This window comes from Rutidosis leptorrhynchoides, chromosome 1 (genome assembly GCF_046630445.1).
Source record: "Rutidosis leptorrhynchoides isolate AG116_Rl617_1_P2 chromosome 1, CSIRO_AGI_Rlap_v1, whole genome shotgun sequence".
Taxonomy (NCBI): domain Eukaryota; kingdom Viridiplantae; phylum Streptophyta; class Magnoliopsida; order Asterales; family Asteraceae; genus Rutidosis; species Rutidosis leptorrhynchoides.
In genome coordinates this window covers 669,487,181-669,513,413 of record NC_092333.1, presented here as the reverse complement: position 1 = coordinate 669,513,413, position 26,233 = coordinate 669,487,181, and the positions used below count along the sequence as shown (strand labels likewise).

Sequence of the window (26,233 nt, the reverse complement as noted above, 5' to 3'; positions counted from 1 at the left end):
GAATATTTCGGTTATAATTCTGGTTTTGATTGTAAATCGGTCTTGGCGGTTGATAATTATTCTGATAATTATTTCCAGGCCTTTGGTTTATGTATGAAATATTCTCTCTTTGTTCCATTGTTAATTCAATACTGAGACAATCTTTTGTCAAATGTGGTCCTCCACACTGCTCACAACTAATTCGTATTGAGTGAATATCTTTAGTCATCTTTTCCATTCGTCTCTCGACAGCATCTATCTTTGCGGAAATGGAATCTAAGTCATGGCTAGAATCGGCTCTAGCTACTTTAGATGATCTAACGATATCTTTTTCTTGGTGCCACTCATGTGAGTGGGAAGCAGTGTTATCAATAATTTTGTAAGCATCAGTTTCGGTTTTCTTCATAATAGAACCACCAGCTGCTATATCTATGTCTTTCCTTGTAGTGATGTCGCATTCTTGGTAGAATATTTGTACTATTTGACAGGTGTCTAAACCATGTTGCGGACATCCTCTTAATAACTTTCCATATCTAGTCCACGCCTCATATAGAGTTTCATTTGGCTTTTGTGTAAACGTAACAATTTCTGCTTGAAGTCTTACGGCTTTAGATGCAGGAAAGAATTGTTTAAGAAATTTTTCAACTAAAACATCCCATGTATCAATCGCCCCTTCAGGTAACGATTCCAACCAATCTTTGGCTTCTCCCTTTAAAGTCCAGGGAAATAACATGAGATATATCTGTTCATCCTCAACTTCTCGGATTTTAAATAGTGTGCAGATCCTATTAAAGGTACGTAGATGTTCATTTGGATCTTCCTTCGGCGCACCACTAAATTGGCATTGATTAGTCACCATGTGTAGAATTTGTCCTTTGATTTCATAATCTGGCGCATTAATGTCTGGATGAGTAATTGCGTGACCTTGGCCAGTGCGTTTAGCTCTCATTCGGTGTTCCATACTTAAAGGTTCCAGATTCTCCATAATTGAATTTGTTGAATCGGAATCACTAGAGGATTCTGATTTAATGGTTCGTTCCTCAACAATCTCTGTTTGAATGATTGGTGGTTCCGGAGGAAAGTTTAGTGGTTCAGGATCTACGAATCGTTCCTGAATATTCTTCGGATTCTCAATTGTGAGGTCGGGTTCAAAAAATGGATTATCGGAAATTTGAACTGAAGTACTTGGTTGACTGGATGACGATTCTAAAGAAAAATCAACGGCAGTAATATTTGCTAAATGTCTTGATCTAGTTACAGGTGGTGAACGTACAAAAGGTGGTGAACGTCTTGCTCGGTGCATTCACTGAATATCCTATTAGTTTTTAAAAGGAAAGAAAAATTATAATAAGTTATCCAATCAATAGACTTTTTTGATTTTGCCCACGTTTCGAATAGCCAAAAGATGCAGCAGAGGGGCATGATTCGTTTGGTCTCAATATAATTGAGGACTGTTTGGCTCCGATAACCCGGTCCACATACAAATCCAACTATTACTACGAACCAGAAAATTTTGATGTCTATCAATTTAACCACTTAAAATAAATTTTCGTAATTTTAAGAAATTTAGATAAGAAGTAGAATAAAAATCTATGTCCTAAAACTAGAATAGCGAGAAATAAGAAAGAAAAAGAGCTCGTCGGAAAAAAAAATCGAAAAAGAAAAATGGTTGAAAAATAAAAGGTGACGGAAAAATAAAAGAAACTTATAACACTTAAAAACACTTGACTAACCTAACCTTATTACTACAACTAACTTAAAATTATAATCGCAAATTGAGATTACTAATTGGAATGATAATTGATACATAGGTAAAAGTCGTCTAAAAATATTAAAGCTTAAAGGAAAAACTAAATCCCAAATGGAAATAACTTAAAAAGAAATTAAAACTTAAAAAGGCGCCGCAAAATTCTAAAGCACCTAAATCTTAGTCTAAAGAAAAAGCACTTAAGGAATTCTACGGCAAAGTATAAAAATCTAAAAGTAAAAATAACTATGGTAAAAACTAAGTTTAAAACTAAATATGGGCTAAAAATACAAATATTACGCTAAAACGATTAAAAAAGGAATAAAATATAAAAATATACAAAAAGTTGTAAAAAGTACAATTTTTATAAAAATATTATTTTTATATTATTTATTTATTAAAACTATTAATTTTACAATTTAATTAAACTTAATAAACTAAATATACAAATTAATTAAAACTTAAATTAAATACTAAATTAATTAAATATTTAACCCTAATACAATTTAATTAATAATAATTAATAATACTCCGTAATTAATGCCTGATTAGGGTTCTGGTCAGCTGTGTCAGACGGTCTCCGCGACTTGCGGTATTCCCAGAAGCAAACCCCGCGAGTCGCGGGGTTCAGAAATTCAATTGACAGCTTGTTTAAAATTCTACGCGTTTTTATTATTTTATTTTTTTCTGTTTTTATATAAATAAAAGATATTTAAATAAAACTTATATTTTTATAAACTAAAATAAAAATAAAGAAACTTATAAAACTTTTAACAAACTCTTAAAAATATATAAATTTTTCTTTTTCTTTTTATATTTTCGAATATTTAAAACGTATTTTTATAAAAACGAATTTTCATAAAAGTAAACTAAAAATCTTTTTTTTTATATTAGCGTTGCGCTTCCGGCTTTTAAGAGTTCCCCGGCAGCGGCGCCAAAAATACTTGATGTTTGCAGCGGGGTATACGAAATAGCTATTAATTTTAGCAGGAAATACTATTAAATACGATACAATTTTACACAAGATATTTATTTATTTATAGAATGGATATACTTAAACCTTGCTACAACACTTATAGGCAGTGTACCTAATCGTACAGTAGTGTAGTTTTTAGTAAGTCCGGTTCGTTCCACAGGGAAATCTTTAAACAAAGCTTAACGCTATATTAATTTACTTTAATAAAAATACAAATATATATATAAGTAATATTATTATTATAAAGGGGGGTTTTTACCGTTTAATGACCGGTTTGTCGATTTTAAAACTTTAGTCACAGTTAAAACCAATTAAAAATAAATACAAGACTTAAATTAAAGCGTAAAGTAAATAACGATAATAAAATTGCGAATAATAAAAATGAGATAAAATAAACTTGCGATAATTAAAAAGTACGATAATTAAAAGTGCAATTAAATACAATAACAATAAAAATGCGATAATTAGAAGTGCAATTAAATATAAAATAAAGGAAATTAAATATGAAATAAAAGAATTATGCTTATTTAAACTTCCGTAATCATGATGTTTGACGTGTTGATTTTAGTTTTATGCCCATGGGTTAATTGTCCTTTGTCCTGGATTATTTAATATGTCCATACGGATTTTGTCCATAATAGTCCATCAGTCATAAATATAAAGAGCGAAAGCCTTCGTCAAATTATTCTTATTCCCGAAGTCAAATATTCCAACTAATTGGGGATTCGAATTGTAACAAGGTTTTAATACTTTGTTTAATGAATACACCAGGTTATCGACTGCGTGTAAACCAAGGTTTTACTACTTTGTTAACAATTACACCAATTACCCTTGAATGTAATTCACCCCTGTTTCAACAAGTCTATTAACTATTAATCCAGTTCCGTGTCCGGTAAAATGAATAATTATTGGTATTTATAGATATCCAGCCCACCGTACCCAGTCAAGCGTATGTGGTTATTTATAAATACGTCGAATTATAAGTTTGTATATTAAATTAACAAGGTATTGTTTAGTTAATATAAAACCCATTAATAGCCCATAGTCTAATTTCCACAAATGTCGTTCTTTTGTCCAAACCCCAATTATGGTACAAAGCCCAATTACCCAATTTTAGTAATTAGCCCAACATCATGATTACTTCGGATTAAATAAGCATAATAATGACTTAGCTACGAGACATTAAATTAAAAAGGTTGAACATAACTTCCAATGATTAAAAATAGCGTAGCGTTACACGGACAGAATTTCGACTTACACCCTTACAACATTCTCTAACATACCCTTATTATTAAGATTAAAATTAAAATTAAAATTAAAATTAAAATATAAATATATACGATATAGATAGAGAGATGGATATATGATCATTGAAAAATGCTCAGAATTCGGTTGCTTTTATAGGGAGTTTCAAATTTTGGGGCTCCGCGACTCGCGGCCCTTTTGGCCTTCAAACTCCGCGAGTCGCGGAGTTTGCTTTTACAGCTCACACAAGTTTGGCTCTTTGTTTACCGACGGTTTTATAAATAAATATAATATATTAAATAATTATAAGAATTATTTAAATATTATATTATATTTATGTGCATAGTTGACTTGTAATTTTTAGTCCGTTGCGTCGAGCGTTGAGAGTTGACTCATGTCCCAGTTTCGGATTTTCGAACGTCCTTGCGTACAATTTAATATCTTGTACTTTGCGTTTTGAATCTTGTACTATTGTAATTTCGAGACGTTTCTTATCAATAATTGGAACCTCTTTGATTGTCTTTTGTACTTTTGAGCTTTTTGGTCGTTTGCGTCTTCAATTCGTCGAATCTGTCTTTTGTCTTCACCTTTTATTATTTAAACGAATATCACTTGTAAATAGAACAATTGCAACTAAAAGCTTGTCTTTCTTGAGGAATAATGCTATGAAATATATGTTCGTTTTTAGCATTATCAATGACTTCGTCCAGGTGGATAAGGACGGGTTCTCACAGGATAAATTAAACCTGCATCTAGCAGTTTAATAATTTCTTTCTTAACAACAACTTGCATATTAGGATTTAGTCTTCGTTGGCATTGCACATATGTTTTATGGCCTTCTTCCATAAGGATTTTATGTGTGCAATACGAAGGACTTATGCCTTTAATGTCATGAATCTTCCATGCAATAGCTGGTTTATGAGCTTTTAGCACATAAATGAGTTGAGATTTTTCATTTTTCGTAAGAGAAGACGATATTATTACAGGTAATTCAGATTCACCATGTAAATAAGCGTATTCCAAATGGGTTGAAAGTGGTTTTAACTCTAATGTCGGTGGTTCTTCTATCGATGATTTGTATCGATATATGTCTTCCTCTTTTAGCATTTGAAGTTCTTCTGTTGTTGGTTCATATTCATTAGCCATAAGTGTAGCTAACATTTCAACTTCATCAATTGGTTCAGTCCCTTCTCCTAAAGAACATTCTCCAGTTCCTTGTAATTCTGGAAATTCTTCTAACAATTCTGCATGTGAATCTATAGTTTGAATATAATAACATGTATCATCTGCAGATTGCGGTTGTTGCATGGCTCTATCAACAGAAAAAGTAACACTCTCGTCCTCTATACTTAGGGTCAGTTTCTTACCAAACACGTCTATTATTGCTTTAGCCGTGTTTAAGAATGGTCTTCCTAATATGAGAGGAACTTGAGAATCTTCTTCCATGTCCAGAATAACAAAATCTACTGGAAATACTAAAGTACCAACTTTAACTAGCATGTTCTCCATTATCCCACTAGTATATTTTACTGATCGATCGGCTAGTTGTATGCTTATTCGTGTTGGTTTCAATTCTCCGAGGTCTAGTTTAGTGTATAGTGAATACGGCATTAGATTTATACTAGCACCTAAGTCTGTCAATGCTTCTATTGAACTAAGACTACCCAGAAAACATGGAATTGTGAAACTTCCTGGATCTGAAAGTTTTTCTGGTAGCTTATTCAACAGCACTGCAGAACAATTAGCATTCATAGTAACAGCCGAAAGTTCTTCCTTTTTCCTTCTATTTGTGATTAGATCTTTCAAGAATTTGGCATACCTAGGCATTCCTGAAATCACATTAATGAAAGGAAGATTGACATTTATTTGTTTAAACATATCCAAGAATTTGGATTGCTTGACTTCAAGTCTTTCTTTTCTCATTTTACTTGGGTAAGGAAGCGGTGGTTGGTATGGTTTAACATAAGGTTTAGCTTTAACTGTGTTATCTTCATTAACCTTTTCAACTACCGGTTCTTTTTCCTTTTCTTGCTCAGATTGTGGTGCCTGTGTAGTAGGAATAGAGTCATCAGAAATTACAGGTATTTCAGGTGGGTTAAGTGTAATACCACTTCTTGTGGTAATGGCTTTAGCTGTTTCATTCCGGGGGTTAGCATTTGTATCGCTAGGTAGACTTCCCGGTTTTCTTTCACCTATCAACCTTGCTAGGTTACTTACTTCTTGTTCCAGATTTTGGATAGAAGCTTGTTGATTTCTAAATGCTTGAGCATTTTATTCATTGGTTTGTTTCTGAGATGTGAAAAATTGAGTTTGAGATTCAACTAGCTTCGACATCATATCTTCTAAATTTGGCTTTTTATCATCGGTTTGTGGTGGTTTATTTTGAAAAATAGGTCTTTGCTGATTGTAAGTATTATTGGATACTTGTTGATTGCTAGGACCTTTTTGGTTGTTGTATGGAACATTTCAGTTATAATTCTGATTTTGATTGTAGTTTGGTCTTGGCAGATGATAATTATTTTGATAATTATTTCGAGGCCTTTGATTCATGTATGAAACATTCTCTCTTTGTTCCATTGTTTGTTCAATACTAAGACAATCTTTTGTCAAATGTGGTCCTCCACACTGCTCACATCTAATTCGTATTGCGTGAATATCTTTAGTCATCTTTTCCACTCGTCTCTCGAAAGCATCTATCTTTGCGGACATGGAATCAAAGTCATGGCTAGAATCGGCTCTAGCCGCTTTAGATGATCTAACGATATCTTTTTCTTGATGCCACTCATGTGAGTGGGAAGCAGTGTTATCAATAATTTTGTAAGCTTCAGTTGCGGTTTTCTTCATAATGGAACCACCAGCTGCTATGTCGATGTCTTTGCGTGTAGTAATATCGCATCCTTGGTAGAATATTTGTACTATTTGATAAGTGTCTAAATGTTGCAGACATCCTCTTAACAACTTTCCAAATCTTGTCCACGCCTCATATAGTGCTTCATTTGGCTTTTGTGTAAACGTAACAATTTCTCCTTGAAGTCTCACGGCTTTAGATGCCAGAAAGTATTGTTTAAGAAAATTTTCAACTAAGACATCCCATGTATCAATCGCCCCTTCAGGTAACGATTCTAACCAATCTTTGGCTTCTCCCTTTAAATTCCATGGAAATAACATGAGATAGATTTGTTCATCCTCAACTTCTCTGATCTTGAATAGAGTACAGATCCTATTAAAGGTTCGAAGATGTTCGTTTGGATCTTCCTTCGGCACACCACTAAATTGGCATTGATTAGTTACCATGTGTAGGATTTGTCCTTTAATTTCATAATCTAGCGCATTAATGTCTGGTTGAGTAATTGTATGACCTTGGCCAGTGCGTTTAGCTCTTATTCGGTCTTCCATACTTAGAGGTTCTAGATTTTCCATGATTGAATTTGTTGAATCTGAATCACTAGAGGATTCTGATTTAATGGTTTCTTCCTCGACAATCTCTGGATGAGTAATTTGTGGTTCAGGAGGAATGATTAATGGTTCAGGATCTCTGAATTGTCCCTGAATATCCTCCGGATTCTCATTTGTGAGGTTGGGTTCAAAAAATGGATTATCGAAAATTTGAATTGGAGTACTTGGTCGACTAGATGACGATTCTAAAGAAAAATTAACGGCGACAATGTTGGCTAGATGTCTTGATCTGGTTACAGGTGGTGAACGTATGAAAGGTGGTGAACGTTTTGCTCGGTGCATTCATTGAATATCCTATTAGTTATAAAAATAAAAATTATATAAGTTATCAAATTAATAGACTTTTCTGATTTTGCCCACGTTTCGAATAGCCAATAGATGCAGCAGGTAGCTAGGACCCTTTAAATCGGAAGCCCACAACTTGCCACTAACAAATCCAACTATTACTACGAACCAGAAAATTTTGGATGTCTATCAATTTAATCACTTAAAATAATTTTTCGTCGAAGTTTAAAGAAATTTTAGAGAAGAAATAGAAAATTCTATGTCCTAAAAACTAGAGCGTCGAGAAATAAGAAGGAAAAAGAGTGCGTCGAAAAACAAAGATCGAAAAATAATAATAAGAAAGTAGCGCGTCGAAACTTAAAAGGTACTAAATACTAAAAATTAAAACTTACGTCTAAAGGTATTAAAGCTTAAAAGGAATTCTATACTCAAAACGGCAATAACTTAAAAGTCACTAAAATCTATAAAATATTAAGGCGATAAGCGACGTCGTAAAATTCTAAAGCACCTAAATCTTAGTCTAAAGCAAAAGCACTTAAGGGATTTTATGGCAAAACCTAGAAATCTAGAAATATAAAATGGCTACGGCAAAAACTATATCTTAAAACTAGTTGCGAACGATAACTATACAATTACGAATAAAAAGATACAAAATATAAAAATAAAACTTAAAGTTATAAAAATACAATTTTTATAAAAATATTATTTTTATATTACTTATTTTATAAAAGTATCAATTTTATATTTAATAAAACTAAAAACACTTAATATTACAAATTTAATTAAAACTAAAACTAATTATATTAAATTACTAAACCCTAATTATAATTAATAATAATTAATTTTTAACCCTAATTTCGTAATAAATGAGGTACCAGGTCAGGCGTGTCAGACGGCTCCGCGAGTGCGGATGTCTTCTGACCAATAACTCCGCGAGTGCGGAGGATGCAGATTCAGATGAGCTGCAGGCTCAAATTACGCAGGTTTAGTTTTTTTTTTTTTTAGTTTTTATAAAATATAACTTAAATAAAACTTATATTTTAACAATTACTTATTAGATTTTTATAATTCTAAAAAAAAAGTTAAACTTTTTAATTAAAACACCTAAATAGATATATATATATATTTTTATGTTTTTATATTTTTGTTTTTAATATTTAAAACTTACATTTTTACAAAAATAGATTAAAACTTAACAATAATCCTTTTTTTATAGCGTTTCGCTTCGGCGTTGAATTTTTCCCGGCAGCGGCGCCAAAAAATACTTGATGTTATGCGAGGTGTATACGAAATAAATATATTTTTACTACGAAATACTATTAAATACGATACAATTATACACAAGTTATTTATTTATTTATAGAGTGGATATACCTAAACTTTGCTACAACACTATAGGTAGTGTACCTAATCGTAAAGTAGTGTACTTTTTAATAAGTCCGGTTCATTTCACAGGGATACAGTAAACAAGTTTAACGCTATAATTATTTTAACCTATAATTGTAAATATATATATATATATATATATATATATATATATAAGCAGTATTATTATTATTATAAAAGGGGGGTTTTACCGTTTAATGACCGGTTTGTCGATTTTATGTCTTAAGTCGCAATTAACACCTAATGTAAAAATATTAAAAATAAAAATAACTTAATTTAAAGAGTAAAGTAAATAACGATAATAAAAGTGCGATAATTTAAAGTGCGATAAATAAAATGACGATAAATAAAATTGCGATAATTAAAAAGTACGATAATTAAAAGTGCGATAAATAAAATGACAGTAAATAAAAGTGCGATGAGATATAAATTAAAGGAATTATGCTTATTTAAATTTCCGTAATCATGATGTTTGACGTGTTGATTTTAGTTTATTACCATGGGTTAATTGTCTTTTGTCCTGGATTATTCGATATGTTCATCTGGTTTTTGTCCATAACAGTCCATCAGTCATAAATATAAAGTGCGAGTGTCCTCGTCAAATTATCCTTATATCCGAAGTCAAATATTCCAACTAATTGGGGACTTAAACTGTAATAAGGTTTTAATACATTGTTAATGATTACACCAGGTTATCGACTGTGTGCAATCCAAGGTTTTAATACTTTATTATCAATTACACCAAGTGTCCTTGTATGTAATCCACCCCTGTTTTAATGAGTCCATTGACTATTAATCCATTCCCGTGTCCGGTCAAATGAACGATTATTAGTATTTATAAATATCCCGCCCATCGTGTTCGATCGAGTGTATGTGGTTATTTATAGGTACGTCCAATTGTAAATCTTTATATTAAATTAACGAACTATCATTCAGTTAAACAAATATAAAGCCCATTAATAGCCCATAGTCCAATTTCCACAAGTGTCGGTCTTTTGTCCAAACCCCAATTATGGTACAAAGCCCAATTACCCCGTCTTTAATATTTAGCCCAACATCATGATTACTTCGGCTTAAATAAGCATAATAATAACTTAGCTATGAGATATTAATTTAAAAAGGTTGAACATAACTTACAATGAGTATTAATAGCGTAGCGTTACATGGACAGAATTTCGACTTACACAATTACAACATTCGCCACTATAACCTTATTATTAATCTTAAATTAAACTTAAAATTATAAATATAAATATATATATATATATATATATATATATATATATATATATATATATATATATATATATATATATATATATATATATATATATATATATATAATTGAGAAGAGTGAGAGATAGATAAAAGGTGTGTTTTATCGATCAGAATGCGCGGCCTTTTATAGGCCCACGTTTAACTGTTGAGCTCCGCGAGTGCGGAGGTTTTCTTCATCACAGCTCCGCGAGTGCGGAGGTCTGGATTCCAGCTCATAGATCAAATTCAAAACGTGGGCTGCGTATAATTATAATATATAATAATATATATAATTAATTATTTATTATATTATATTTTTGTGCATAGTTGACTTGTAATTTTTGGTCCGTTGCGTCGCGCGCTGAAAGTTGGTTCATGTCTTGGTTCCGGATTTTCGAACGCCTTTTCGTATAATTTAATATCTTGTACTTTGTTTTTTGCGGCTTGTACTCTTGCCATTTTTAGACGTTTCTCATCAATAATTTGAACCACTTGGATTGTACTTTGTACTTTTTAGCTTTTTGGTCATTTGCGTCTTCAAATTGTCGAATCTGTCTTTTGTCTTCACCTTTTATTATTTAAACGAATATAACTTGTAAATAGAACAACTGCAACTAAAAGCTTGTCTTTCTTGAAGGATAATGCTATGAAATATATGTTCGTTTTTAGCATTATCAACAATGCTACGGCCTGCTCGAAGTTTCTACCGGGAAGTGTTCAGATCTGCCCGGGGTTGTTGGGATAGATTCGAAATTATATTTATTTAAATTGTTCAATTTGAGCTCAAGAAGAACCGACCAAAAATTCCATCACCCAAAACATCGATCGTTGACGGCAGGTTTAAAACATTCCGTGTAAAATAATGACAGAGTAACGAATGCCCTATCGTATTGATTGTGTTATTTATGTTTGTATGAACATGATAAACAAATATGCATTTAACAGAATGTAATAAAGCAAATTAATATATTCTAATGCTTAAATAATATTCCCACAATGCAATCAAACACAGATTTGAAAAAAGTCTAGAATTTTCACTTGTGCACTGTGTTTACCATTTATTTTAATGAAAAGAAAAACTTACAGATCCGAAGTTACTTCGATAATACATGTAAAGCAAATAGAATTAGTCCACGAAACATACTGCTTAAAGCACTGCAGGAGGTATCACACCAAGAATCGTGCATAGAACGCAACACACAAAAACTGTAGCCATGGGCTTATGCAGAGCTGCCACGGACTTATTGCAAAGTGCACGTAAAACGCTACACAGCAAGTACAAATAGACATTTAAATGGGCAGCGCAAAGAGTTGCACAAGGCAAGTAAAGAACCTCACAAATGGCCGAGCAAAACTGCGCAATGGACGAGCAGACCGAGGACCCCGCAAAATGGGCAAAGTGCGAAGCGTTGGACCGCACATATAACCACGCAAAGTACTGTGCAGATAATCGCACGAAATACCGAGCAAAGAACTACACAAATAGCTGTGAACAGACCGCGTAAAAGTGTGCATAAACCGATTATGCGCAAAAACTAAGCTTCACCGAATAACATAGCAAATCAAGCTTAGCGGGTCAAAGTAAGTATTAAAATACATGCTGATATACTTGACTCAATAATGACAATTGTGGCATCATCCACAACCTGATTCTCGTTTGTAATCGAATCAAAAGAAGTAGTAATATATTTAAATAAATAATGTTACGCTCAAAATTTGAAAACATGATAACTGGTCTTTTTTAACCGTATGCTCAAGGTCAACCGTATATTTATATTATAGCATAACTGCGTCGATTATAGTACGAAACAATTCACCCTTTATAAAACAAGGGGAATACATGTTTCTGCGATTAAGTAAATGACGTGAGGCTTATACTTACAAATGAAATAAGCCTTCCCCTTTAAACATGCACCAGATTATCGCATTGCAAAAATCGAACATACACTATAAATTACAAGCCATATACCAAGTGTTGTCCCGAATATTCCTTACCAAAATGGTTAAGGAGTTCGGGCCCGACGGCTCTCTGACGTCGTAGCCGCCGCTTGAAACAAAACGAAGACAAGCATTCTTGCCATGAGAACAATGCAACAGAGATGATCGAATCTCATCACCATCCTTCCTTGTTGCCAGCTACAATATGTGTTTATTATGACCTCGTAATAAAGTTGAGTAATAAACAAGCCAACCGACTAAGCAATCAAATAACGCAAAGGGTTGCGCCAATAGATGCATAAAGCCGCACAAAAGGTCGCGCAAAGAGCGCACAAAGGTCTGCGCATATGTGTCGGGAAAATGTCGGGCAGAGGGCTGCAAAAGCTACGTTCGGGTATAATGGTGATAGCCAATTGAAGATGCGTTTGTTTCACAAATCCACAATGACGTCAGATTCGATGATTATAATAATATTCTAAATATGTGGAGTGTACGTAATTTTCAACGGAATCCAAATATAATTATATAGCAGTTTCCGAATATAGATCACACGCCGAGCAACAAACCCCAATATTGGTAACATTGCCAACCCATTACATAATTCAATTATAGACTAACATTTGAATCACTTAAGAAGTCCGGGTAGTTAGGCAAATCAGTTAACTAATTTTAATCAATAAAAGGATCTCGTTGAACACGTACATTAGTATTAAAAAATATATGAGGTTTGTTTGCGAAAATCACGTGATATTCCGATCTCTTTGGTAGTCGTACCTTCAGATATGAAATTTGTACATTTGACCAAAAACACGGAAACTGAATATAATAATTATTTATTATTATTATGATGTTAGCGAATTGATATGAACGAAAATTGGCAACCGAATTCCGTAATTCAAATATTCATGCGTTCAATCGGTTCGATAAATATATTACTTCATGACCTTAACCGCAAGAATAGCGCTATGATAATAACCAAATAAACTCAACCATTCGATGTATAAACTATGAGAGAACCGAAACCAATTCCGGTTGTTATGGTTTAGAAACGTTGATCGAAAATTCCGGTGAGTCATTTGAATTAAAAATTATATGTTGAAGAATTAAACACCCAGCCATTGCGTCAAATACGTGTCCTTCGGATTTTGAAAGCCAAAATCGAAACACCGACACAATTTGAATATGTATTCGTGATTACAACAGACACAGTTTGAAAGATTAATTTATCAAAATAAATCTTCAAAATCTAAAACGATTCCTGGACGAGAGTATTATTATAACAACCATGGATGTGAACTGCTTGAATGTCTATTAATTAGACGAGTATTATTATTTTATTATTTATATAAAATCACTGACGTCACAAATATATTAGCATATATGTTTTCATTTACGTGCAACACATATGATTATAATATTCTTTCGTGCGCTACCCTTCCAGATTTTAATTTACCAACAACACACGAAATCCCAACAGTGAATCGTTTCACAGATAATGAAATAAAAGAGAAACTTACAACCATTCGAGGGAAAGAACGCAAGATATGTTCAACTCTCAATGAAAGCACCAATTGATCAAGCATAACTCTACCTAGGGCTAGAAACATACTTGAGTGCAATAGAGGGGGGTTTATTAGTTCAGCGGCGTTAACCTCCGGTCCGGTTACCGTGATAACCCTTGCCGAGATGATGATCTCGGGAGGGTGGCTAAGGGCTGACCGCCGGCCGATGGAAGGCGCTTCGATTGGCGGCGAAGGGAAAAACCCTACCAAGAGTGGTAGGTAAAAAACCAGAGAAGAATGTGTATTGATTGAATGAATGCCCTAATTGATTGGTGACCCTCTATTTATAAGATGGAATTAGGGTTTAGGAGGGAGACTTGACCGCGGCCCATGGACCAAGCCCAATTACTCGGCCCGATGGGTTCCGCACATCATCAATAATATACAATATGCATGACGCGAACTATACAGGACCATGCTAACGAGATATATATTTAATACACGAAATGGCATTGCCACAAATCGAGGCTAGCTATAACTTAGTCAACCCACTTTTCACGATAGAGCAACTTGAATTAGGATCTGATAAGCATAGAAGTCAGTCGAGTTGAACTTTTTTTAATCGATTTGTAATCCATTCATAGCTCCTTGTTTATATTTCTCATAAGATTGACGGACTAGACACTACCACTTTACCAAAGACTTTATTGTTTCGATTTTTCCAAATTAAATATCCCGTGACTTATTCGACCGTTTGCCATAAAATCTTGTATGATGACAACATAGACTAATTACTCGAGCCACGCAAAATTTCGCCGATACTTAAGTTAGACATATTAACAAGCCCCCACGTATTATATACCCGATCTCATACCTCCATCGCATGCTTACAAAAAATTAATGTATGCTCCACTGACTCTAGATCATCGTCACGCATAGGGCAACAAATCGTTTCAAGATCGATACCCCTTTTATCAAGTTTCACACGAACCGGAAGTCTTTTTCGGGCGACCCTCCAAACAGATATTTCGATTTTTTTGAGGAACCATTTTGTTACACATAGTCTCACAAAGTTTCCTGAGCTGATGGGATGCTTGGAAGAATTAAACCATCAACAGTGCAAGACAACTTTTTTGTAGAAAATTACCCCTGCTATCCTTGTTCCATATCCATCATGTCTACTATTATTAATAGCCATGGAGTTAATAGCCTGTTCCAACATAGAAACATCAACACAGCTTCGACCAAAAGGGGGGCGTCTCCACTGCCATGCGAACAACCAACATGATGTACCAGACTATCTCACTCTCTTAAATACACCACATTGCTTGTCTTCTTCAAGTTAATAAAGTCTTGAAACTACCTCCTTGATAACACGATCGTCGAACCAACAGCCTTCTCTAGAATAATATACAATTGTCATCATCAATTTTCATCTCAAATAAACGAGCAAGGTTAAAGCCAACTTTTAGTAAATCCTTATCAATCCTAGCGATACAAGACCAAATAGAATATGAACTTGATCTTACCACAATCCCATATCCGCACAAACCTCCATCCCGGCCGTAAATACCTTTTATTATTTTTACCCAAAAAGCTCTGTTATCATTACGAAATCTCCACCACCATTTACTAATCAACGCTCAATTTTTTGATTGCAAATAGCCAATGTTCAAAGCCCCACTAGAGTAAGAAGTGAATTTCTTTCCATTTAACCCACGATAGTTTTGCTACATCCCTGCCCTCACCCCAAAAAGATTTATGATACACTCTCAAGAATTGATGACACCATGAGGAGCACAGTAGAGTGAGAAAAAAAAATACAACGGTAGACTGTAGATTCAAAATGACTGACTTAATTAGCGCTAATAATCCACCAAAAGATGAAAAGTTTTTTTATAAACGGCAGAAGAAATTATCAATAAAAAACTAGTAAGACACTAAAAAGCAACAAAAATCAAGTATAAAGGATTTTATAGTCACATCGTCTAGTTGACAAACGCTCTACAAAAATTAAAAGGACAAACACTGTAAAGTAGCACTATTTTAATGTTTTTCTATAAAATAAAATTAATTTTGACATTCTTTACAATATTTTTGAATTGTGGATTTAATTCCGAACGAAATTGATAATAACAAAACTCCAAACTTCTCAAGATACAGATCTTTCATTTTCATCGATCACATTCTTGATTTATGGTTGTTTATACAATCTATTTATATTTAGTTTTCTGATTCTATACATAAATATAGACCTTTACTTTAAGACATTTTAAGTTGTACTATTTACCTCTTAATTGAATGGTTGAGTATTGAATGCTGAACCATTCAGTATTCAACGCGTTTGCTTATTACTCCGTACCTCTTAATGACATATGATGCTGAATGGTTCAATATTAAGTGTTAAATTCAGAGTTGAAACACTCTTTTAATCATTAAGCAGAATAGATTTTCTGTAATAGTATACTCAAATTATATCAAGAACACTTAACAAACAAGTATTAGAATTTTATATTCATGTAACAACTAACACGTTAATAACCCTTATTTCAAACTAATTATCAAACAACTTATTTTTATTCAGATCAAAGTTTATTCATAAACTTTGAATCATTTAGCTTATAATCATTTAACGTTAAAATATTTAGTTTTACCAAACGCAACCTTAATCACTATAATCACTTATCACTTATAATATATATATTTTTATGTCAAAATCATTTAATATTCTAATCTAAGTTTCTTCGCCAAACTCGTTAATTCACATAAAAATGTTGTATTTTACAAAAAAATATATCATCCAAACTCCTTAACTAAATAAATAAGTGTATTTCATAGCTTTTCTATCAAACCTACAGCGAACAAGAAGCTGCACCAATAGTGCCCAAAGAATATATTTGACTAAATTATAATTTTTACATTTTTTTTTAATTAAACGCATGCATAAAAAAGAGGGATGATTCTAACACACTCATTTTTGATCCTCACACACCTATTTTAACATTTTACTCTTCTAATAATACTCCATTTCTTTAAATTGGTGTGTGAGGATAAAAAAGGGTGTGTGAGAATCATTCCCATAAAAGATACCCAAACAAATGTATTTTTTATTCGAATTGAATTGAAATTTTCAGCCACAAAAACCACCTTTATTTTTAGCAACGATCACCAATAAACAACACTACAATCACAAAAAGAAAATAAAGCATTCATCCTATCATTTGATTTCATCGGAAAACATCACCGTAAGTTTAATCAAATCAAATCAATTCGATTCATTCTTATTTCAATATACGTTCTGATTGATTGAATAATTTGAATAAATTTTGTGTGTGATCGTAATATTCGTTTTTGCAGGGTTTAAATGGCGACCAAAAAGAGCGTAAGTAGTTTGAAGGAAGGGGATTTGAAAGGAAAAAGAGTGTTTATTAGGGCTGATTTGAATGTACCTTTAGATGACAGTTTTAAGATCACCGATGATACACGTATTCGTGCCGCTGTTCCTACAATCAAATACTTGATGTCTAATGGGGCCAAAGTTATCCTATCATCTCATTTGGTATACATACATATACACATACATATATATCATTCATGCATTTCATTGATTCAGATAATATGTAAGTGTTTATGATGCATGTGTTGTAATTTCTAGAATTTGAATATTTAATATCTGATAGTGCGATTACTATTTGAGGTTCGAATCGATTTTTGTTGATTGCTTGATGATGAATATGATAATTATAATTAAGTGGTTAGTATTCCTGATCTTATTGGTGTTTGAACGTTTTGTGCATATTTTGACTTTTGACAAGTTATGTGGTGGTGGTAAATCGTTTACTAATTACCATAAGAATGATGGTTTGTGGCAACCAGTGGCGAACCCAGGAATTTTTTTTCACCTGGGGCGAATATTTTTTTTTTAGAACGTAGGGATTTTTTAGGCAAAATATGGAGGTTCTGGGGCAAAATATAGAGTTTTTTGAGCAAAATTTGGAGCTTTTTTTGCAAAATACGAAGGTTTTGGGGCAAAATATGAAGAGTTTGGGACAAAAAAAAAATTCCACCGGGGACAAAATCGAAAAACCGAAAAAATTTGCACTAAAAATTGCAAATCCACTGGGACGGGCGCCCCACCCTGCCCCTTCTTTGGTCCGCCCCTGGTGGAAACCGTATGAAGTTGTACTATGTATAAAGCGGAAGGGAAACAAATTTAATCATTTCTGTTCTATTGATAGATAACTGTGGCTGTTAGCGATGATCTTTCTCTTTAATATTGCTGTGTACGTGTTTATAGGGACGGCCGAAGGGTGTTACACCGAAATACAGCCTAAAACCACTTGTGCCTAGACTCTCCGAGGTTCTTGGAGTTGAGGTCTGTTTGCCGATTCATCTCAACTTGTATAACTATCAGTTATAATCAGTTATAATCAACTGTTGGCTGAAGTGTTTAATTTCTTTGGATTATAACGTGTCACAGGTGAAGATGGCAGATGATTGCGTAGGTCCTGATGTTGAAAAGCTTGTGGCTGAGATCCCCGAGGGAGGTGTTTTGCTTCTTGAAAATGTCAGGTTTTATAAAGAAGAAGAAAAGAACGACCCAGAATTCGCAAAGAAGCTTGCATCATTGGCAGATTTGTATGTCAATGATGCCTTTGGCACTGCACATAGAGCACATGCATCCACTGAGGGTGTTGCTAAGTATTTGAGTCCAGCTGTTGCTGGTTACCTTATGCAGAAGGTATAAATATTATTTTTTTTGCAAGATCATAAATAATTGGCTTATTAATGGATATATATGTTGTTGAATTTTCAGGAGCTTGACTACTTGGTTGGAGCTGTATCAAATCCTAATAAGCCATTTGCTGCGATTGTCGGTGGGTCAAAGGTTTCGAGTAAAATTGGTGTGATTGAGTCATTATTAGAGAAGGTTAACATCCTTGTGTTTGGTGGAGGCATGATATTCACTTTCTATAAAGCCCAAGGGCACAAAGTTGGGTCATCCCTTGTGGAAGAAGATAAACTTGACCTCGCCACGTCACTTCTTGAAAAGGCCAAGGCAAAAGGCGTGTCTTTGCTTCTTCCTACTGATGTTGTAATTGCTGACAAGTTTGCTGCTGATGCCAACAGCAAGGTTTCTCCCTTTTTAATTTGCATATGCATAGTGTCGTTTAGGTCATCATTTTACTGATGTTTCATGTTGCTAAATTATGTGGTTATTGGTTAATTTCAGGTTGTTCCGGCAAATGAAATTCCTGATGGGTGGATGGGATTGGATATTGGTCCAGATTCGATCAAGTCATTCAGTGAAACTTTGGATACCACCAAAACTATTATATGGAATGGACCTATGGGCGTGTTTGAGTTCGAGAAGTTTGCTGCAGGAACAGAGGTACACAACACATTGCTTTAGCGCTAGCAGTTTAATTGAAGTCCCTAGGTACCCATTGGATCCAACCTGACCCACCCCGACCCATTTATACCCGACCCATTTGACCTTTTTACCAAATCTGACCAGTTTGACCCGTGACCCGTCTCGACTCTAATCCATTCGATCCTTGACCCAACCCGACCCGTTTGTTGGCCATATTTTAACATACTCATCACTGAATCCTATTCCCAGGCTATTGCGAAGAAATTGGCAGAACTTAGTGGAAAGGGGGTTACAACCATTATTGGAGGTGGTGACTCGGTTGCAGCTGTGGAAAAGGTTGGGTTAGCCGATAAGATGAGCCACATCTCAACAGGTGGTGGTGCTAGTTTGGAACTTCTTGAGGGAAAATCACTTCCTGGTGTGCTTGCTTTGAATGAAGCTTGATCTTCTTTTTGTCACTTGTTTTGAGAAATGTTTGTCATAATGGAACCACACTTGTGGTTCAATGGTTTTAGGTTCAGAGTACATTCAGGTTTGTGTTGCCACATAAAACAAGTACACAATCTCCTTGCATAATCTATCCCACCAACATAAAAAATATATGAATAATTATCTTAACAGGTTTAATTAACGCTTGATTCATAGTTCAAGAAAAAACAAAGTCCTTTTTTTTTTTTGCCTAAAGTTGCATCACATAGGCACTTCATGTTTAACCAAAAGAAAATCTTTCAGGTTTAATAAAACTGGAACGAACCCACAAAAGCGAAACACTCAAAAGTAGAAAGGTTCATTTTGTTAACGTTCATCTTGTTAACACCCAGGTGTAATGTTGTTAACGTTTAAGTTGACGTTGAAGTTGAGACAGGAGTGTCCTCTTGTGCTCCCCATTCGGTCCAAGATCCATCATAAACCGGAACATTAGTCTTTCCCATTCGGTGGAGGCCCTACAACAGTAAAATAAATTACTTCAACAATATTGACAAACATATAATTATTATAGTGGAAATATAAAACATTGGTGTTGTTTTAAGTGGAAAAGAACAAAATAATATTACCAACGCAAGGATGCATGCAGTAACTCCAGTTCCGCATGAAGTCATAACAGGGCTGTCCAATGAGATTCCTGCACGATAATTTTCCAATACTAATGATATTCTTCTTTTCAATTCTATTTAACACAAATAATTTCTCAATCCTCTTATCACAAATTACTGCAACATTCACTTTTTTGTTTGGAATATTCAATAAACTAGTCAGAAAAACTTTTTTTCACAACATAACCATATCCTTTTTTAAAATGAGCGAAGCAGACTATTCATATATGTTATAAAACTTGAGAATTTAAGGGGGGGAAAAAACAAAAGTAGACGGAATTACCCTCCTGTTCAAACTTTTTCTTAAGCTGGTCCACAGAAAGTAGCGTCTGTGAGCCATCTAACATCTGTAAGAACCACGAAACATGTCATGAATGAAAGGTAGTAGTTGTTCAATTTATTTATCAATGTGTAATAAAAAAGATAAATATAAATATACTTTTGGAATCAGCATAAAAAACTATAGTGAAGAATCGAAGATGAATAGATTACCTGGGAAAAAGGGATGCACTTGCTCCCAGGCACATGTCCACTTCTTATTCCTTTCCGAGGCTCAGCCGCAACACCATCAAATCTGAAAACAAATCAAACATATCATAAAAACCTAAATTGACGATAACTTTATAGTGATCTTGTAATATCTTTTTGAAAACTTTGCTAGTCAAGTATAAAGTATACTGGATTTTGAGTGAATATAATCACATGGTTCCCACGATATCAAGTGTATCAAGTGAATGGCATTTTCCTCATGCACATATAATCGATTGTAATAAAGCTAATTATAATTACAATTGATTTCTTATACCTGGCTTTCCCTCGTGCATCTATATGTTGGTGTGTTTGATCTTCAATATTCTTTTTAACCTGTAATAATAACAAATAACACAATATAAGATGTCACAAAAAACACACACATAAAAAAAATATGTAGCAACATGTTAATCTATGTTTGTCAATGGGTTAAGCTACTACGGAGTATAACTTTCCATTTTGGAGTATGTTTGAACATTTTTGATGAAAACTGATATATACTGATGCATATCCGTTTGATCCGGGAGGTTCTACGAAATGGGTTATGGGTTTAACTAGCTGCGCATGTGGCCTGAGTTGAAACGTGATGGGCTAAATTAATATTGTTTGAATTGGAATTGCAAAATAATTTGGAAATGCATGTGGACGTACATGGAGCAAGGAAAATAGAGACTAATTAGAATTGGAGTCTAGTTTGAAATTTAAATAATACTTCTTATCTTTTTGTTATCTTTTGTTTAGCTATTTAAAAGGTCATCGATGAATTATTATTATTCAGTTGATTGATATTATTATATTTTAGTGGAATAAAAGAAAAGAAGCTGTAGCTTTGTTTCTTGTTTATCTTTTGTCGTTAAATTCTGTTTGGCCACGATTTCTTCATTATTTGGTATCAGAGCTCAGGTTTTGGCCAAACAATGTTTCGTGGAGGTTATCGAGGAGACTATTGCAGAATCGCCGATCGAGGCAGCGATGGGGATAATCGTAGACTCGCCGAAAGAGGCAGCGAAGACCCTCGAGACGCAGAAATTCAACGATTATATAAGCGAATCGTCGAGTTGGAACTGAACCAACAACGATTCCCTACGCAGTACGATTCGTTTCGAATCGATTCAGAATCCATCTATGATACAGATGGTGAGGATGGAGTATCCATTTATGATTCTGAACCCATCTATGATACAGATGGTGATGATGGAGAATCCCTTTATGATACCGAACCCATCTATGATACTGATGGTGAGGGATTTTTTTCCTTTTCTAAATCTAATGATGATAGTGAGTTTGAAGTAGTTACTAATAAAGATACCAACATGTACAATGTTGATGTTGATTTGAAGAACAATTTCATTGAAGATGTTGATGTTGGTGTCCGGGATCATCTGTCTGCTCTTGTTGAAATATTTGACACTTCCAATGAAGAAAATATTATTTGTGTAGTTTTTGAGAATCATTTAGATGTTATAGTCCTTGAGGTTGTAGACTCGAGGACGAGTCTTTTCGAAGAAGGGGAGTATGATGCATATCCGTTTGATCCGGGAGGTTCTACGAAATGGGTTATGGGTTTAACTAGCTGCGCATGTGGCCTGAGTTGAAACGTGATGGGCTAAATTAATATTGTTTGAATTGGAATTGCAAAATAATTTGGAAATGCATGTGGAAATACATGGAGCAAGGAAAATAGAGACTAATTAGAATTGGAGTCTAGTTTGAAATTTAAATAATGTACTTATCTTTTTGTTATCTTTTGTTTAGCTATTTAAAAGGTCATCGATGAATTATTATTATTCAGTTGATTGATATTATTATATTTTAGTGGAATAAAAGAAAAGAAGCTGTAGCTTTGTTTCTTGTTTATCTTTTGTCGTTAAATTCTGTTTGGCCACGATTTCTTCATTATATACGATTCCACAAACCTGTTCAAGTGTCCATACAAGATGCGGTTGATATTTTGTTTCAAATGTAACTGGTCCAACCTACAAAAAATAATATGGTTTCATCAATTCTCATAACTTAATACAGAAATCAGATTAAGATGCAGTTGATAAAAGAATGCTTCTAATTAACTGATCGTTTGTTTTAGGATCTAAATAAAGAGTTTCACACCAGCAGCAAATTTTGTGGATAAACTAAACATCCTAATCGTTCCTTTTAGAACCTAACTTGAAAGATGTTTTACTCCCATCATACGACATGATCCATTTTTTTACTTGAATATTCCTTTTGTCAAACTCTGAAACAGTTCGATGAGTGATAATTACAGCTTTGAATGGCTCGCTTACAGCTCTTCTATTTCAGTAGCTTCACAGATTTTAGTTATACAAATCGGCATAACAACATTGAAAAAGCACTTTCAAACATTTTCAAAAACTGAACAAATCGAGTGACATGTCATACAGTCCTACCAATCCATCTTTTAATCATTTTATTTAGTTACATATATAAAAAACATATTGATAGACTTACAGGCTGGCCATGGTACACTTTTTCAATCGCCTCGCTGGCAGCACTAGCTTTCAAAATAGCATCACTCGAAGCACTTGATTCGACATCAAATCCCGAAGCACGCCATCTCGGAAGACCTCCATCTAACACCCACACCCTATCATGTCCAAACACTCGGAACATCCTACACAAAAATTCCCATATAAATTTTATTAATTATTAATTAATAAGTTTTTTATTAAGCGTGACATAAGACGAAGCAATTATGGACTTGTAGCTTACCACCAGACACGGGCTGCACTGAAGATCCCTTTACCATCATAAACAACAACTCCATCTTTGTTATTAATACCAAGAGCTGAAACAGCAGCCGCAAACGCGTCCTCCGATGGCAACATGTGTGGCAGCTGGAATCACTCAAAACAACCACATTCTTCTTTACAAAATCCAAATTTATATAAACATGTCTTACAATGTTTGATTATGCATTTTGAATCTGATCATCTGATGTTATCAGTTTCATGTGAAGCAGCAAGTACTTTCAAATAATAATAATAATAATGAGTATTAAATAAAAATAATAAAATATTTTGCAGTAATGTTCCAAACAACACCCTCAGAAATGATTAAAACTTTAACCTTTAGAAGCTCAATAACACAATGTCATGCAGTATGTCTTGATACTACTTAGTGGGATTATGTAATATTAAATAATTAAATTTTATCACACATTGAAATGCCCTTTAATAAAGACGAATTACTCCGCTAGTGACCACATGGTAAAAATATGATATATTTAAGATTTCATATTTTGAACTAAAACAAAGTTATACTTTCAAGAGAACATAAAAATACGTAAAAGATAGCATCTCACATTAGTAGTTCGATCTGATATCCCGTCTACATCAAAGAAAAGGGCACCAGGAATATGAGCCACCTGTTGAAACACCCCTCCAAACATAAAAAGAAGGCAAAAAAAGAAGCATAAAACAGACTTTATATTCTTCTAAATACACTACTCAAACAAGAAACCATAAATATTACAGAATTTAGTTTACAGATCACGGCACCTGATATTCTTGAAGTGGATTTCTTTGTTCGTCAGGCATGTACCAGGATGCATCCAACACCTACAAGTTTAAACATTTCACAAATATGGGAACAATCATCATCACATATTGCCTAATAGTCAATAATAATACTTTCATAAAAACTCTTAGTTCAAGTGCAATTAATCCTCTCACGTAAATCAACACTTATCAACTCCAAATATTTGCAGTTGGCTATAATGCTAACAACTCATAGACAAAATCTAGAAAGAAGTTGTTGCATAATTATTCGTACACATCTCATAACTGCTTGAATTGTCCAAAAAATTGTATTTGTCCATTTTAACTTCTCAACAATCAATAAGATTAGATTAAACCATGTTATTAGTACAGTAATAATAATATTACTTAATAAAATGAACTTGCGAATGACTAGTTCAATAAAAAGAGTATGACCACACAATTACAGATTTGCAGGTATAAAACACCAGACTTAAGTTTCAAGATTAAACATGTATGATAAAACTAAGTAAATCCTCACACTCTCAACATTTGCTTATTGAGCACCCAATGTTTAATACATAATCATACTAACTCCAAATAGGATAAAAATTTATGAGTCAAATCAGCACCTTCAAATCAGGCTCACGCAGGTTGGCATGAAGCCAGTCAACTGAAACAACGGGCTCACCAGTCGACATGGACTGTGTTGAAAAGGACGATCTAGATCCCCCCACTGTTGACGCCATATCACTACGAACTAAGGTAAACCTTCTATGTGCCGCCGGGGTCGAGGAAGCCCACGAATGAAGAGATTTCTTCTGATAACAGAATTCAACACGAGATAACAATTAAATATATATAAATATACATATATAAGTTAATTAACCTCAAGAAAATTCAGGACATTTCAGAGAGAGTTAGGATTGAATAGTGTCATTTTATGTAACAATTATCATAAGCTATGCTTGATCAACTCAACACATAAGCTGAATCAAGCTTATTATTCAATAACAATTGAATAATACAGCTAATTGAGCTACACGTGTTACTAAATAAATCATAAAACCTACCAACAACAATGAATAATTACCAGAACAGCCAATAATTATATTCCAGAACTAATCACAAATTATATTATTACTGAAAATAGCTGGAAATTAAATTCGAAACTTACAAACAAAAGGGAAGACAACTTTTGCGAATTTTGGTTAATTGCGAAAGACGAAACCAAACGATGTGAAAAGAGTGTTCTAGAAATAAATGCGGATGCCATTTGATTAGAAACCCTTATATACTGATACTGCTGTAAACACCATATAAGCTGAATTCGATTGTAATTAAACCCTAAATTGATCAATTTGACGAAATTATTGTTGGTTTTTTTAATAATGTGTCCACTCTCATCCAAAGCAGAGCTCAGTACGATGACGATGAACAAAAAGGGTTTGGATTCCAACAAATATATTTTTCAGCCCTCGAAGTTTCAAACAGGTGCATTCAACCCTTGTAGTTAAAATATATACTCTTTTTATTTGTGCAGTAGCGGAAGTAGAATTTTTTTTTTTTTTTCGGGACGAAATTTTTTTAAATGCATAGCAATTTTTTTGGGCAAAATATAGAGACTTTTGAGCAAAAAAATCCACCAGAGTTAAAATCGAAAAAATTCAAAATTTTTGAACTGAAAATTAAAAATCCACTAGGTGCGGGCGCCCCACCCTTCCCCCACATATTTCCGCCCTTGTATTTGTGTCGTTGTGAGAAGTGCTCTTTAGCCTCACCTCATTTATTTTTCAAGCATTAATTTTTTCCGGAAGTGTTTGTGAATACGATTTCTTTCATCTTTGAATAATATGAGGGTTAAACAATCACTTTTTATATTAAGATTGTTTATTCCAGACACAAAACAAAATACAATATCATTTACCGAAATAACAATGTTTGTGAACAGATAATAAATACACTTAAA

At 33.6% G+C, this 26,233-nt stretch overlaps 2 protein-coding genes across 3 annotated transcripts; one reads left to right on the top strand and one right to left on the bottom strand.

Moving 5' to 3' along the window:
* Positions 1–16,893: 16,893 nt before the first annotated feature.
* LOC139885919 (phosphoglycerate kinase, cytosolic-like) lies at positions 16,894–19,661 on the top strand. Of its 2 annotated transcripts, none has more exons than XM_071869669.1 (7): positions 16,894–17,016; positions 17,129–17,330; positions 18,069–18,146; positions 18,252–18,512; positions 18,588–18,905; positions 19,005–19,163; positions 19,395–19,661. In XM_071869669.1, exons 2-7 carry the CDS (start codon positions 17,136–17,138, stop codon positions 19,587–19,589), a joined length of 1,206 nt encoding a protein of 401 aa, XP_071725770.1. In that variant the 5' UTR covers positions 16,894–17,016; positions 17,129–17,135; the 3' UTR covers positions 19,590–19,661. The 2 variants fall into 2 exon arrangements, with proteins under 2 accessions (XP_071725770.1, XP_071725771.1); XM_071869670.1 differs by having other exon boundaries at positions 16,918–17,016; positions 17,129–17,153.
* A 126-nt stretch (positions 19,662–19,787) lies between these two features.
* Positions 19,788–25,662, bottom strand: LOC139890841 (thiosulfate/3-mercaptopyruvate sulfurtransferase 1, mitochondrial-like). The gene is made up of 12 exons (XM_071873804.1): positions 25,442–25,662; positions 24,897–25,085; positions 24,286–24,345; positions 24,090–24,152; positions 23,498–23,622; positions 23,237–23,399; positions 22,687–22,746; positions 21,045–21,103; positions 20,732–20,813; positions 20,523–20,586; positions 20,201–20,268; positions 19,788–20,089 (listed from the first exon to the last, which is right to left on the bottom strand). Exons 1-12 carry the CDS (start codon positions 25,538–25,540, stop codon positions 19,985–19,987), a joined length of 1,137 nt encoding a protein of 378 aa, XP_071729905.1. The 5' UTR covers positions 25,541–25,662; the 3' UTR covers positions 19,788–19,984.
* Positions 25,663–26,233: the final 571 nt, after the last annotated feature.